This window comes from Poecilia mexicana, unplaced genomic scaffold (genome assembly GCF_051168715.1).
Source record: "Poecilia mexicana isolate PSO_F unplaced genomic scaffold, ASM5116871v1 scaffold_14, whole genome shotgun sequence".
In the NCBI taxonomy this organism is placed as follows: Eukaryota; Metazoa; Chordata; class Actinopteri; order Cyprinodontiformes; family Poeciliidae; genus Poecilia; species Poecilia mexicana.
In genome coordinates, this window is record NW_028263383.1 from 2,966,713 (window position 1) to 2,979,927 (window position 13,215).

A 13,215-nucleotide genomic window follows, 5' to 3' on the forward strand; every position below is an offset into this window, starting at 1 on the left:
AGAACAATCTTGTTGCGTATTTCATCTTTGACGTAGACCGGCATTTTCCCACAACACCCTGCTCCCGACACTCACAGATGACGAAAATGGCGGACAACTCGTCTTCGGTAGGTTCTTCAAATAAACAATGTTATTCAATGACACTGCCCGTTGTTAGGCTACTAAATAACTTGCTGTTGTATTCAGGTGGAGATTGTGGAAGGCTGTCGCCTCCCCGTACTTCGTAAAAACCAAGAACATGAAGACGAATGGCGTAAGTGTTGTTAGAAGCTAACGCTAAGCACCGAGCCTCAGCTGGTTGTTGTTAACGGACACAAACACACGGCCTCGGTTTAAAGCACCGAGCTTCACGTTCAGAATACACATTAAACTCTGATGTATGGTGGGGTTATCAGGACGCCCTTCTCCAAGTCTCTTTTATTATTTCACACATATAATGTTGTCGACTTAAGTCATCTCATCGGTGAGTTAGTTATAAAAACAATGCTACTGAAAGCTGAATAGAGCAGTTAAGTGGTTAAACTGCAGCGTTAAGTTAAAAACAACTGTATATAGTTGGATATGTTTGTCATTATTCGACTGGAATTAATAGCAAAAAAGAAAAGCTCATGTAAATGTTTGATTTCAAAACATAAACTCATTTGCACTGTAATTTAAAGTCGTCCCCTTCCTTGTCCACACCGACCTACAAAAATACCCTGTAAAATTATTTATTTTTTGTGAAAGATAAATAAATCTTTCTCAAAATAAAACTAAAAAGCAATAAGAAAATTGGCTAGATTTATATATTTGATTGTTTTTTCTCTATTTTTAACCTTATATCTTACTGTAACAAACTTGTCAATTGGTAGAAATAATCCTTTTTTTAGTCTTTTTGCTAAATTTTGATATATTTTTAAAATAAGTTCAAAAAGAACTGTTCAACAGAGCTGCAACTAATTATTATTATGGTAGTTGACCAATCTGTAGGACTTTTAAAGTTCTTCTTTGACCATGAATTTCTTTGAAAAATTTAATGTACCTCTTAAAACATATTGACAGTTATTGGACAATGAAAAAAACACAATTTGTTGATGCAGGCTTAGGTTTAGTTTAACATTTTTCTGCTTTTCTTACAGCATTGGCTGAGATTCTAAGTGTGAAGGAAGTTTCTGGGAGAAAGCTCTACTATGTCCACTACATTGACTGTAAGTAAAGCTTTATTTTTTTTAAACTACACTTTCAAACAATGTTTAGAGTTACTGAAAACTCCTCGCCCGAGTTAATTTATCAAGTACATACACTAAAACATGGCATTTGTTAGTGCTAAGGTTTTGTTTTTGAGGAAAAAGTTTTCAGAATTTTTTTGATAATAGACATTTCTGGCTTACGCTTTAAATATCTGTGAGATTTCTGCATTGCATAGCAGTTGTTTCCCTACCTCTGTTAATTTTATTGTGTCACAGTCAATAAGCGCCTGGATGAGTGGGTCACAACGGACAGGCTGGACATGAAGAAGCTTCAGTTTCCAAAGAAAGAAGCAAAAACACCCACGAAGAATGGTCTGTCAGGCTCCCGACCCAGTTCACCAGAGAGAGAGGTGGTAAGTGTGTGCGACAATACGTATTCATCTCAGAGTTTATATGATATCGGGAGTTTATGTTTAGATTTGTGGGAAGTTGTATGAGATTTTTTTTTTTAATCAAAGCTTCGTTAATTTTTCTTTTATCTAGAATAAGTGATGTAATGTTTTACCAATGATCAGCTGCTTGAATTTACTCATCACTAACCCATCATTCAAATATAAACTTTTACCATCCAAAACAAGAAAAGGATCTATTAAATTCAGTTTATAAATGTAGCACCAATTCACAACAAATGTCAACAGAGGCAGCTGCATACTCAATCTAGGCCAGTCGTACTACACGATTCCAACTTTTTAATTAACAAGATGATTTTTAGATCGGCAGATATTTCGTTTAATCTGTAAAGCTTTAAGTGTTTTATTTGTTCTTGCACTCACCATGTAGCTTTGCCCCTTTTTCCAGCCTGTGTTTTATGAGTTTGAAAACTCCTCATTACTGCCAACTTAACCCTCACATTTCGCTCCTCCTTTTAATCACTTTCTGTTGTCTGATACCAGAAACTGAACAGAGTGTGCATATTGTGGGTTTTATTGGAGGCTTTGTTAAAATGCAGTAAATGAGAGCACAGAGTGTGGCAGTGAAGCAAACAGATGTTAAGTCTGATGGTGGGCAGAATGCATATACAGTACTTAAAGTTCTTCAAAGCGCTTCAGTTTCATTCAACATGTTACACAAAATATAAAACTATATCTAACCCCAGACTAACTTTCAAACAAACTAACTAACTAAAACTTGTGTATATTCTAGTTTAAAAAAACTTAATCTAATTTATCATTCATATAATCAGATTGTGCCCACAAGGTGCCAAAAAGGCTACATTTGACTTTTATAAATGAAACTTTTGAACATTATAAATGTATATAATGAATAAAAGAACTCTTGTTGACTTTAAGGGTGAAGTACAGATGTACTCCTCACAGTTCAGATTACTTTTTTAAAATGTTAGTGATGTTTTATTTTTCCCTCCACTTCAGTTATGCAATACTTTGCATTGGTTATTCAGAAAATGATGATGGTAATGTAAAAAATGAGGGAGAAGTTCCCTGTGTTGTCAGTGCTTTAGATTTGTTGTGTTTGAGGCTGTAAAACAGTTTTCCTACAAATGGTAAGTAGTTCTAGATTCTAACTTTGCTCTTTGATTCAAAAAAAAAATCACATGATTTGTATGTGTGTAATGTCCACTGACTCTGATTTAATAGCCAATCATATGTACACAGTGAAAATAATTTTTATATTTATGCCTCTGTCTCCACCATGATTTTCTTGTAAATCTTTGCTTTGGAAAAAATAAAATAAATTCAGTCCGCTCACTTTCTGCCTGTCTAAGCCCTTAACATCTGTTTGCTTTTCTCCTGCGAGGTGAGTGAAAGAAGAGAAACAGATACTGACCCCGCTTTGCAGAAGAAACAGGTAATCTACCGCAGCATCGAGCCAAACAAAGCAGGACTGTTTGAACAATCCTGTGTGTAAAGATCATTTTTTACTACCAAGGCTGTCAAAGTTATTTTAGGCATTGTTTTGCTGTTAACTGTTTATGTAAGCTGTGTACTAATTAATATGGGAGTAAGTATGGATGTCAGTTTAATCCCTTCTTTCTCTTCCTATGTGTTCAGAGGAAGAGTCTAGATCTCAACCTGCCATCGGCCACACCGCCATCCAGAGGCAAAACGCTCCCCACACCGGTATTTAACATTAAAGCTGATGTTAATGTTTCTCTCTGACTGCACAACCATGTTCTTAAATTTGCAAAGGACTCTATATGCAAAGAAAATTTGAAGAATATATCTCTGTTATTCAAATACACAGATTTGTAAATCTTATATGAATTTTTCTCATTTATTTGAACAGGACTTCAGGTTTTGCATTAATAAATCTGTCCTGTTTTAACTCATTTCCAAAATTATTTCTCTTTGCTAAATGCCTAAATGCCACAGATTATCTTTCACAGAATGTATTTTTTCACATTTCGAACTTAGATTGCTATTTGTTTAAATACTGTGGGAAACGACTGAGATGACTTGGATTTGTAAGGTTCTGTGGAAGTGTTTTAAGGCAACACCTTAAACACAGCTTTGTTTTCTAACCACATGGAAAAGGATAAAATAAATCAGCCAAGATAGTAGGTAGAGAATTGTGAACCTCCACAAAACTGGTTCGTCCTTGGGTGCAATTTCCAGATGCGTGATGGCGCCACGTTCATCCATCAAAACAATTGTAAGGAAAAATAAACAGCATTATTATCGATGAAACCCTTCAGGAAGGAAACGAGTTCTTTGTTGCAGAGACGAACATGTTTTTGAGTGAAATGTGTTTAATCATTTCCAAAACAAAAGACCTTGTGAAGCTGTCGGTTTCACAAGCAGAGTCTCTATCCAGAGTAAAATGACTCCTGAAGCGATGTGGAAATTAAGACAACTCTCAGTGAAAAAAAGCCATTAGTGACAAAGCAACACAAACAGAGTGTTTGCAGAAACGCTCAGGGACAAAAACTTAATTATGTGGTTGGCAGTGTCTTGTTTTGTGCTGATGGAGAGACTGAAGCTTTTCACAAACAAGATGACATTTAGAACATAATGTTGAAGTATTGTCATAACATCTAAAAAAAAAAGAAACAGGAGGTTAAAACTTCCTGTTTCCACTAATTTGTAATGGCCAAATTAGTGGCCATTACAAAGCCCTAAGCTGGGAACAAAATAATAAACTATTGTGAGAAGTTTAAAAAACAACAACAACAAAAAAAATACTGCCGTTATCATTTAGAAAATATAACAAATTTTGTTTTTTTCGTCTATGCAAACATCTGGTTTCATCTGTATAATAATGCCAAAGGTATTTTTTTGAGTAAAGGACGTGATTTGGTCGAGTGTGTAACTTTTGATTTAAAGCTGAAAGTCTGTCTGTTTGCTGCAGAAGAGGAAAGTAGAGAGCGTTCCCCTGGTGACGCAGGTTCCCCCCGTGACCCCTGTGCCCTCTCTACCAAGTTCAGCCGAAGCTTCTCAGGCGACTGTTTTTCCTGCTGTCAGAGAAGCCACCACGTTCAAGTCCAGAGAGGATCACGAACAGCTCTCCTCACTCACAACGGTAGGAACAACTTCATTTGGGTTCAGTTTCATGTTTTTTTTTTTTAATTTTTCAAGCCATTTTTGCCTCTCTCTCGTCAGAATGGCACCGCCCGGCGCCTCATTCCTGCTCAGCCTGGAAGAAAAAGGAAAGCTAACTGTGGGGTCCCAGATGAGGTATGTGGCTGAAACATTTTCACTCTACAGGCAGCTTTTCTCTTTCTTCTAATGTCTGTCAGTTTTTGTTTTTCATTTCTGGCTTTATGAGCTGTTGATTGATACATTGTAAACTATATCTATATTTTTGATATTCTCCAGCATTTAACTAAATTCTGTAAAATAAGCAATGTAGCATGCACATCTGAAATTTTTATCAAAACACTGTGTTTACATTTAACTTGAGTTTTACCCAAATCATATGTAAAAAGCTATGAAAAGCTTCAGAGTATGCTTTGAAAATGTTAAACTTTTTTTTTATTATTATTTTGTTTCTCACACAAATTCACTGGGTAATTATTATTTGTAGACTACAAATACATCTAAATTTATAATACACTTTCTGATCCTCATAATGATAAAAATGTTGCTGAACAACAAACAATAAAAATTCAAACAGTCAAAAATATAAAGATAGTCCAGCTCAGTGTTTTTAAAATGTCTTTCATTGTTTAAAAAAAAAAAAGAAGCAATTTACAAAATGGACATGCTTTGTTTAAAAGAAAAAGCTCAAACTCTGTTATTAAAACCATAACTTAATCAGAAAATGCTTTTACATTTGCTAAAATTAATCCCATGCTGAATTTCCTTCTGTGCACTGATCAAAACCTTAAGGTGATTGTGAGTTATGAAGATTATATAATCTGGTATTTTTGCAATGTTGTAAAAAAAGTGGGGGGAGATTGCCTGTTTTCTTTTTTTTGTTTGTTTGTTTTCATGTTCATCGCACTTCAGTGTTTCATAATGCCAAACCAATTTAAATATTAGTCTGAAGAGTCACTGGCTGATCACCTCCACACCAGTTTATGCAGATATTGCGTAGTACCTGGATATACATTTCACTGCTGGGACATTTCTCTATTAAAAGTATACATTTTTGTATTAAGTCTCTAACATTCTAATTATCTGGCAAACTGATTTATGGTTTTATTAGCTGTATTTAAAAAAAAAACAGAAAAATATGTCATATTTGCATGTATTGACTCTTGAGTTTATTTTTAAAACGGAATGAATAAAATTAACCCTTTGATGTGAAGATGCCGCTGTATGACCTGCTGGCGAATATCAGAATCCATGTTTTGTACTTTAATACGTTTTTATTTCTTAGTGTCAATCCTGTTAACTGTACTCCTCAATTATTGCTGTGTTCATTCTTTAAACTGTTTATTTAAATTTTAGTGGAAGCTACAAGGAAAAACCAGAAGCCATCTTTAAAAAAAATATTTAACACATCATAAAAGAAATCAATAATTGTGGGAGTTTTTATGAGAAAAACTGGTGTCTTTCATTGATAACATTAACATTTTGTAACTACTTAACTAAACAGTTGCAGGGGGGAAAAAATAACCCAGAGGTCAAACCTTTATTTAATGTCAACATTTCCCCATTTAAGCCAAGCAATTCATCAGGTTTATTCAGACTGATCCTCCGTTCTGTTTAATAACAGATCTTTATGCGTCTTTTTATGCATTCATATACAATCTGTGGTTATCCATGATTAGCAGTCTGCATGGCAGACTCACCATGAATTCACACTGGATTGTAGAAAAAGTGTTTGTCATTCAGAAGTGATCCTTAACCAAAGCTTTCAGTGTGAAATGAAACATTTTATTCCCCTCATTAGTTTCCAAAAGTTTGTGTTTTTGTGTCTTTTTCTGCTAGATAATAAAGGTTTTGCAGTATAACAAGCCTCAAAGTGCCAGTGTGTTTCTACCGCCTCCAGAGGTCTGTTGGATTTCCTACTACTGCCCATTGATTGTGTGTTGGTGTCCAAATCGAGCTGTGCCATAGCGGGTCCAATACAACAGAGGTGGCGCTTACCTCTGACCCTAGTTTACTGCTTCTGGCTCATATTGATTAAAGGAAACTGAATAAACAATCCCAATCTGAACTTTAATGCAAAAATAATTGCTCATTTGATCTTAATTTGACTTCGGGTTAACTGCATCTACGATCTTTTATTTTTCCGCATCAGGATTCTCAGGACAGTTCAGACGGCATCCCGAGCGCCCCGCGGATGACCGGCAGTCTGGTGTCGGACCGGAGCCACGATGACATTGTCACGCGGATGAAAAACATCGAGTGCATAGAGCTGGGCCGACACAGACTGAAGCCCTGGTACTTCTCACCGTACCCACAGGAGCTCACCACGTTGCCCATCCTCTACCTCTGTGAATTCTGTCTGAAATACCTCAAAAGCCTCAAGTGTCTTCAGAGGCATTTGGTAAGAATCTGTTTGTGACGTTCTCACCGGTAGCACAGTGCATTGCACAAGTATAGGCAACACTTGAATCTTTCCCAGCATAGATCTGCGCAGTTAAGCAGAAACTAAATCATGCATTTATTAGCATCCTTTACTCTGATACTGCGAAGTAAAATCCAGAGTTGCCCCAGAATGCTGTTTGTATTCTGTGGCACCTCACATTACTCTGAACCTGTGTAACATGGTGTTGGCTGCATCATGCTGTGGGGAAGTTGGGCAGAGTTTATGGCAAAGTAGATGGAGTTAAATTCGGAATAATCCTGAAAAATAAAAGCAAACAGCAGCAAATGAATCTGTTAGAACGAGAAAAGTTCAGATCTAAATCCAACAGAGAACATCTGAAAATTTACGCTTCGCCCAGTCTATGTGCAAAGGAGCAAAAGTTTCTACATGCCACTTTGTTGGCTGTGAACCTTTTAGCAAAGCACTGAAACATTTTTTCTGTTTTTCAATAAAATTGATGTCAGGTAATGAATTTATTTTCCACCTAAAGCAAGACTGAAAGTTCTGTAGATTACTGAACTGTGAAACGTGTTGTGCTCATTGTTTTTTTTATTTTTCTCTCCAGACTAAATGTAATTTAAGACATCCTCCCGGCAATGAGATCTACCGCAAGGGCACCATCTCTTTCTTTGAGATTGACGGCAGGAAAAACAAAGTAACAATTGATATACCCGTGCTTCACCTATACCTTTATTTATATTCTTCCCCCTTGTTCACATTTGTCCTTTTCACTTTTTCAGAATTACTCCCAGAACCTGTGTTTACTGGCAAAGTGTTTCCTGGACCACAAAACGTTGTATTACGACACAGACCCTTTCCTCTTCTACGTAATGACGGAGTACGACTCCAAGGGCTTCCATATAGTCGGCTACTTCTCCAAGGTACACAGATTATGACATTTAAACCGAGATAACTGGGTGGAAAGTTTATTCATGCTCACCAGGAAACATTTAATCTATAGCTGCCAAAGATGAGCTCCAATTCTGTCTTGATTTTCAGGAAAAAGAGTCGACAGAAGATTATAATGTTGCCTGCATCCTGACGCTGCCGCCCTACCAGCGCAGAGGCTACGGGAAGCTGCTCATCGAGTTCAGTAAGTCTGAAGGGAAAGCGTTTTTATAATTATAAAACTTTTTTTTATGATTAACTTTTTTTCCCACTAGGTTACGAGTTGTCAAAGGTGGAGGGGAAGACGGGAACTCCGGAGAAGCCGCTGTCTGATCTCGGCCTCTTGTCGTATCGTTCCTATTGGTCCCAAACGATCCTAGAAATTCTCATGGACCTTAAACCTGAAAACGGAGAACGTCCCCAGATAACCATAAAGTGTGTAACATTTAAGGTTGTTAACATTTGGTCATGGAATCTCTTTCAGAACAATAATGTAATAATTTGTCTGTTCGTCGTTTTCTGCAGTGAGATCAGTGAAATCACAAGTATAAAGAAGGAAGATGTCATTTCAACGCTCCAGTACCTCAACCTAATCAACTATTACAAGGTGAGAGATCAGAACTGATTGCAAATCCACCAATGCAAAAATAATGATGCTTCTTTACAGTTTGCAACAGTTTTATTAAACCCAACAGCAAAGAGACTGAATGTGCTTAAAGAAAATCTCGTTTACTTGTAATTAGCTGTGAAACAATCAGAATATTTTGAGTGTACAGTTCCTGGAAAAATATTCTTAAGCAAAAGCTTTTCAATATTTTGTCAAGTTACAAACTTCAAAGTATTTTGAGGTTTTATGTAACTGACACAAACAAGTTCATAATAACTAGTTGAATGGAAAACATAAGAGATGTAACTTTACACGTGAATCATGGTTTTGGTATGTTTTCGGCATATTCAGTTAAGAAAAATAAATAAAAAATATATGGGTTTTATTATTTACTTTGCCCAACAGAAAAAAAAAATTATTTTAATTTCCAAAATTAATTAGATTTTATCATATTCATAAATTAATAAAAGTAGAAAATATAGAACTGACTGGAGTAAAAAGAAAAATGAATAAAGTAATATAAGGAGGGACGGCCAAGCCTTTGATCGATTAAACACTATAATATTTGAAAATGGTTTGTTAATGTGTAATCATTTTTAAATACGACCGTGCCCACATTTTATATATAAAATAAATGCTTAATTCACTTTGGAGTTTTTTTATATTTTAACAACCTTGTGTCCCAGTTGTGCCTGAATGAAGCCATTGGGAAAAATCCAACTTCATCAAAGGAGGTTTCTCCAACTTGCATTTTATAAAATGCAAGTTTTATTTAAAAAAAAAAAAAAACTTGCTTCTTTTTTTTTTTTTGCAAACGTGCATTTATAAAATGCAAGTTTTATTTTGACTGATGCTACTGGTAGCCATTTAGACGTCAGGTATTTATCTCCAAATATCAATTTTTATACATGTATATGAGACTTATTGAGATTCTGGTACAATTTCTGAAAGAAAACTGTTAAAATATTGCAGGGCTGCGTTATATAAGCATGGACGCTGTGATGTAAACATGTAAATAACGTCGTTCTCTGCTCCAGGGTCAGTACATCCTGACTCTCTCTGAGGACATTGTGGACGGACATGAGAAAGCCATGCAGAAGAGGCACCTGCGCATCGACCCTAAATGTCTCCACTTCACTCCAAAGGACTGGAGCAAAAGAGGAAAGTGGTAAAAAAAAGAAAAATTCAGCTTTCTCTTCACTAAACCCTCAAACCTGGACAGCAGTCATGGAGCAAAGTGTTGGATCAGATCAAGTTTTTTTTAATTATTCTTGGACTTCTCTTCAGATATACAGTGGAACATGGACTTACTTGAGATGCATAAGCTTTGGTTCGCAGCGCTCATCGTTTATTGATTAATATATTTGTACATTCTTGGAAATGAGTAACGACGTCACAAAACTCGGCTCTCTTCACTGTGGAAACATTGCTGGTAATTAACCAAAATGTTGCGTTTAAAGTGACTGAAGTTGTTTGTTGAATAATGTAAAATTAAAACCCCGACATTGGAAACGTTCAAGCTGTCCAATGTGGGCATTTATAGTTTTAGGTTAAAAGTTAAATATTTATTCTGTTGGCACAACTCCATGTTTTTTTTAGTTTTGTTTTTTTTTACTTGAAATTATAATTATTACTTGATCCTTTGGTCAACATCTTTTTCCATATTTCAAGTGTGAATATTATCAACCAAGTTATTTATCCCGGAAAGGCTTAAAAAATAATCCAACACCAGAAACACATATTTTGGTTTTTCAAATGCAGCATAGTTTAGCCATATTCCATTTTGCTCTGATTAAACATTGTGCTCCACACACAGAAAGAAAAATTATTTTACTGTTTCAATTTAAGTGACGTTATTTCCTTTTAAAAAGCAGCCAGGCTGCAGGATCTCTAATCTGTCCTGGTGGGTAAAGGAGGGGGATAACCCCACAAATTGCAATCTGTTGCTAAAATTTAGAGCAGTGGATTGAATTTACAGAATAAGATATATGCCCAATATAATTCTCAGTCAAAATAATTTCCATTTGTGGTTCTCTGAGTGCCTAAAATCTTAAATAAGTTTCTTGTAGGTTTTTTTTTAGTACCAGCCTATGAATATAGTGTTCTTGAAACAGTGGCAATTTGAAAATTATCTATTCTTCACATCCTCTGTAAATATTTGTATAAACCAACATGATTATTCAGGTTTATCACAGACCTAGTTCTGTTTTTTATTACCCTATTTTTAAATGGGCAGAAGTACAAATGCTGCTGTGTGCTGACCATTAAGATTTTTTTTTTTTTGTATTTTATTCACATCCTGTGTCACAAAATAATTTCCCTCAGTTGAATCTGTTCCTGGAGACTGTAAATACTGAAGACAGAAGCCATGCAGAACTGTTAGAGGAATGTAAAATTATTGTACAGTTCCTTTATTTTTAACTCTTATCTAACAGGCTGCACAACATGAAAGAATTAAGTGATAAACTTGTTTTAATGTTTACATGTGAAAAAAAAGGTGAATTTGTCCTGTTAAAATACTTGGTATATCTTTAAGTGTGCAACACTTTAGTGTCATTTGAACATTTGATATGGAAACCTTGTTGAATTCATAAAAAAAGTCCTAAAAATCATACAAGTGTCTTTAATGGTGTGTATATTCAGCATTTTTTGTGGCTTGCATGAAGAGAACGTCATGCAAAATCCACATATCATCCTCATCAGGTGTAAGCAGATCTTACTGCGGTTTCTGCAGGGCGGATCTCTTGTTAACAGTAAAAATGCTGCGCTACAAATCAGGTTTTTGCAGAAAAAGTTCACTCTTACACCAAATAAACTTACTTGGCCACTAGAGGCCGGAATTGAGTTAACTATTAATTGCTGTGTTAAAGCGAAGAATGGCGGACGTTTAAGTTCAGTGTTTTTGTTACGGAACGAATACTGGATATAAGAAGGTAACGCAACCCGACATATAGAGCCGTAGCAAATAAATTTAACCTTAACAGAAAGCAATTGCTTTTCTTCATCAAGTATGACATTTTGACAAGTTTAGTTTAGCATTTTATTGGTTTATGCTAATATGTGCTTCACCACATATTAGCTCTAGTTCAACAGCTGGACTCAATAAATTATAATTTCTAATTTATTGAGATAGTCTTCTCAATAATTAGAATATTAAAAATAATTGTTTCATTTATTAAATGGAAAAGTAAAACAAAAACAAATGAATTGCGTGTTGTTTTTCGTTAGTTTTGATTACGCTAGCTTACATTGTTAGGAAAACCTAAATTTAATTTCTCAGAAAATTAGACGACCACCAAAATATATTTTACACAAATGTGTCACTAACAAAATATGGAAGGTAAGTGGTAAGCCACTAAAGGTCATTGCTTAAAAAGAAAGGAAAAAAAACGGGGGGAGGGGCAGCTGGAAATGAAGGAAGAAAATAAATGGAAAATTTGCACAATTAACAGGAATAACCCGCATCCTTTAAGATTTTTGACGCCAAGCCTTATCAAGAGATTTTGTTAGATCTGAATTGGTCTGGCTGGAATCAGACTTAAGGAACCATAGATGTAACCAGGACATGAGCTACTATTATATTCCTTGTATACTGCTCAAAAAAATAAAGGGAACATTTCACTTTAATTTTGTGTGTGGCTCCAAATCCAGGCCTCCATTGGTTAATAAATTTGATTTCCATTGATGATTTTTTTGTGATTTTGTTGTCAGCACATTCAACTTTGTACAGAACAAAGTATTCAATGAGAATATTTCATTCATTCAGATCTAGGATGTGTTATTTGAGTGTTCCCTTTATTTTTTTGAGCAGTGTATTAAGCCAATTCTGATCCAGAAACGATATCATAGCCATCTTAGGCTAAGGAGGAGGGGATGGTCTGTTGCTTAGTTTTCAACCTCCACTTTAAGTAGTCAAGTAAACAGTTTTATTTTGAAATCAAATTTCAAAGGGAACCTCAACCAGATATTCAGTGCATAAACTGTACAGTGCATGATGCTTTTCGATGCATCTCAATGTTTTACTATGTTGGCTGTAAGCCTTACTCGTCAAAGTTAGCAGAAATAATTGCTTGAAATATAACAAACACAGTGACGTCTCTTTAACACGAGTTTTGCTTTTTAAATGGAATGACTAAAAGTGACTTTATAGAAAAATTTGTTTCTTGAAGTATTCCTTTAAATATATGAATCCATTCTTATTTTAATAAATGCATGTCCACATGGTGTCACTGTAACATCGGACAGTGTTTTTTGGTTTATCTTCAAAAACCAAAGATAGTTAATTCATGTTTTTGGTCAAAATGCCACCAGCTTGAAAGTAGATATTGAGGTCCTGTGTATCTGGAAGTGCTAGGGTTGGTTGTGTCAAAATCTGGAGAGTTGGACCAGTGTGAAAATGAGTTGTAGTCAATGTTGGTTTTATTTCTTTTAGGCAGTAAGATTCATTTTGGTACAAGTAAATGGAGCTTAGTCAAAAAGTGACATGATTTTCTGCTCTTGTAGACTGTGAGGATTTCTCCTTTTAAGGATCACCTCTCTGATTAAAACACATTT

The 13,215-nt window shown here is 35.3% G+C and overlaps 1 protein-coding gene across 2 annotated transcripts; it reads left to right on the top strand.

Moving 5' to 3' along the window:
- LOC106915749 (histone acetyltransferase KAT5) lies at positions 1–11,278 on the top strand. 2 transcript variants are annotated; one of them, XM_014983568.2, is made up of 16 exons: positions 1–107; positions 187–253; positions 1,119–1,187; positions 1,446–1,582; positions 2,985–3,035; positions 3,239–3,307; positions 4,536–4,706; positions 4,787–4,861; positions 6,563–6,625; positions 6,876–7,124; positions 7,732–7,821; positions 7,907–8,047; positions 8,166–8,259; positions 8,330–8,489; positions 8,580–8,661; positions 9,699–11,278. In XM_014983568.2, the coding sequence occupies exons 1-16, from the start codon at positions 78–80 to the stop codon at positions 9,831–9,833; spliced, it is 1,683 nt and encodes a 560-aa protein (XP_014839054.1). In that variant the 5' UTR covers positions 1–77; the 3' UTR covers positions 9,834–11,278. The 2 variants fall into 2 exon arrangements, with proteins under 2 accessions (XP_014839054.1, XP_087868715.1); XM_088012589.1 differs by lacking the exon at positions 6,563–6,625.
- Positions 11,279–13,215: the final 1,937 nt, after the last annotated feature.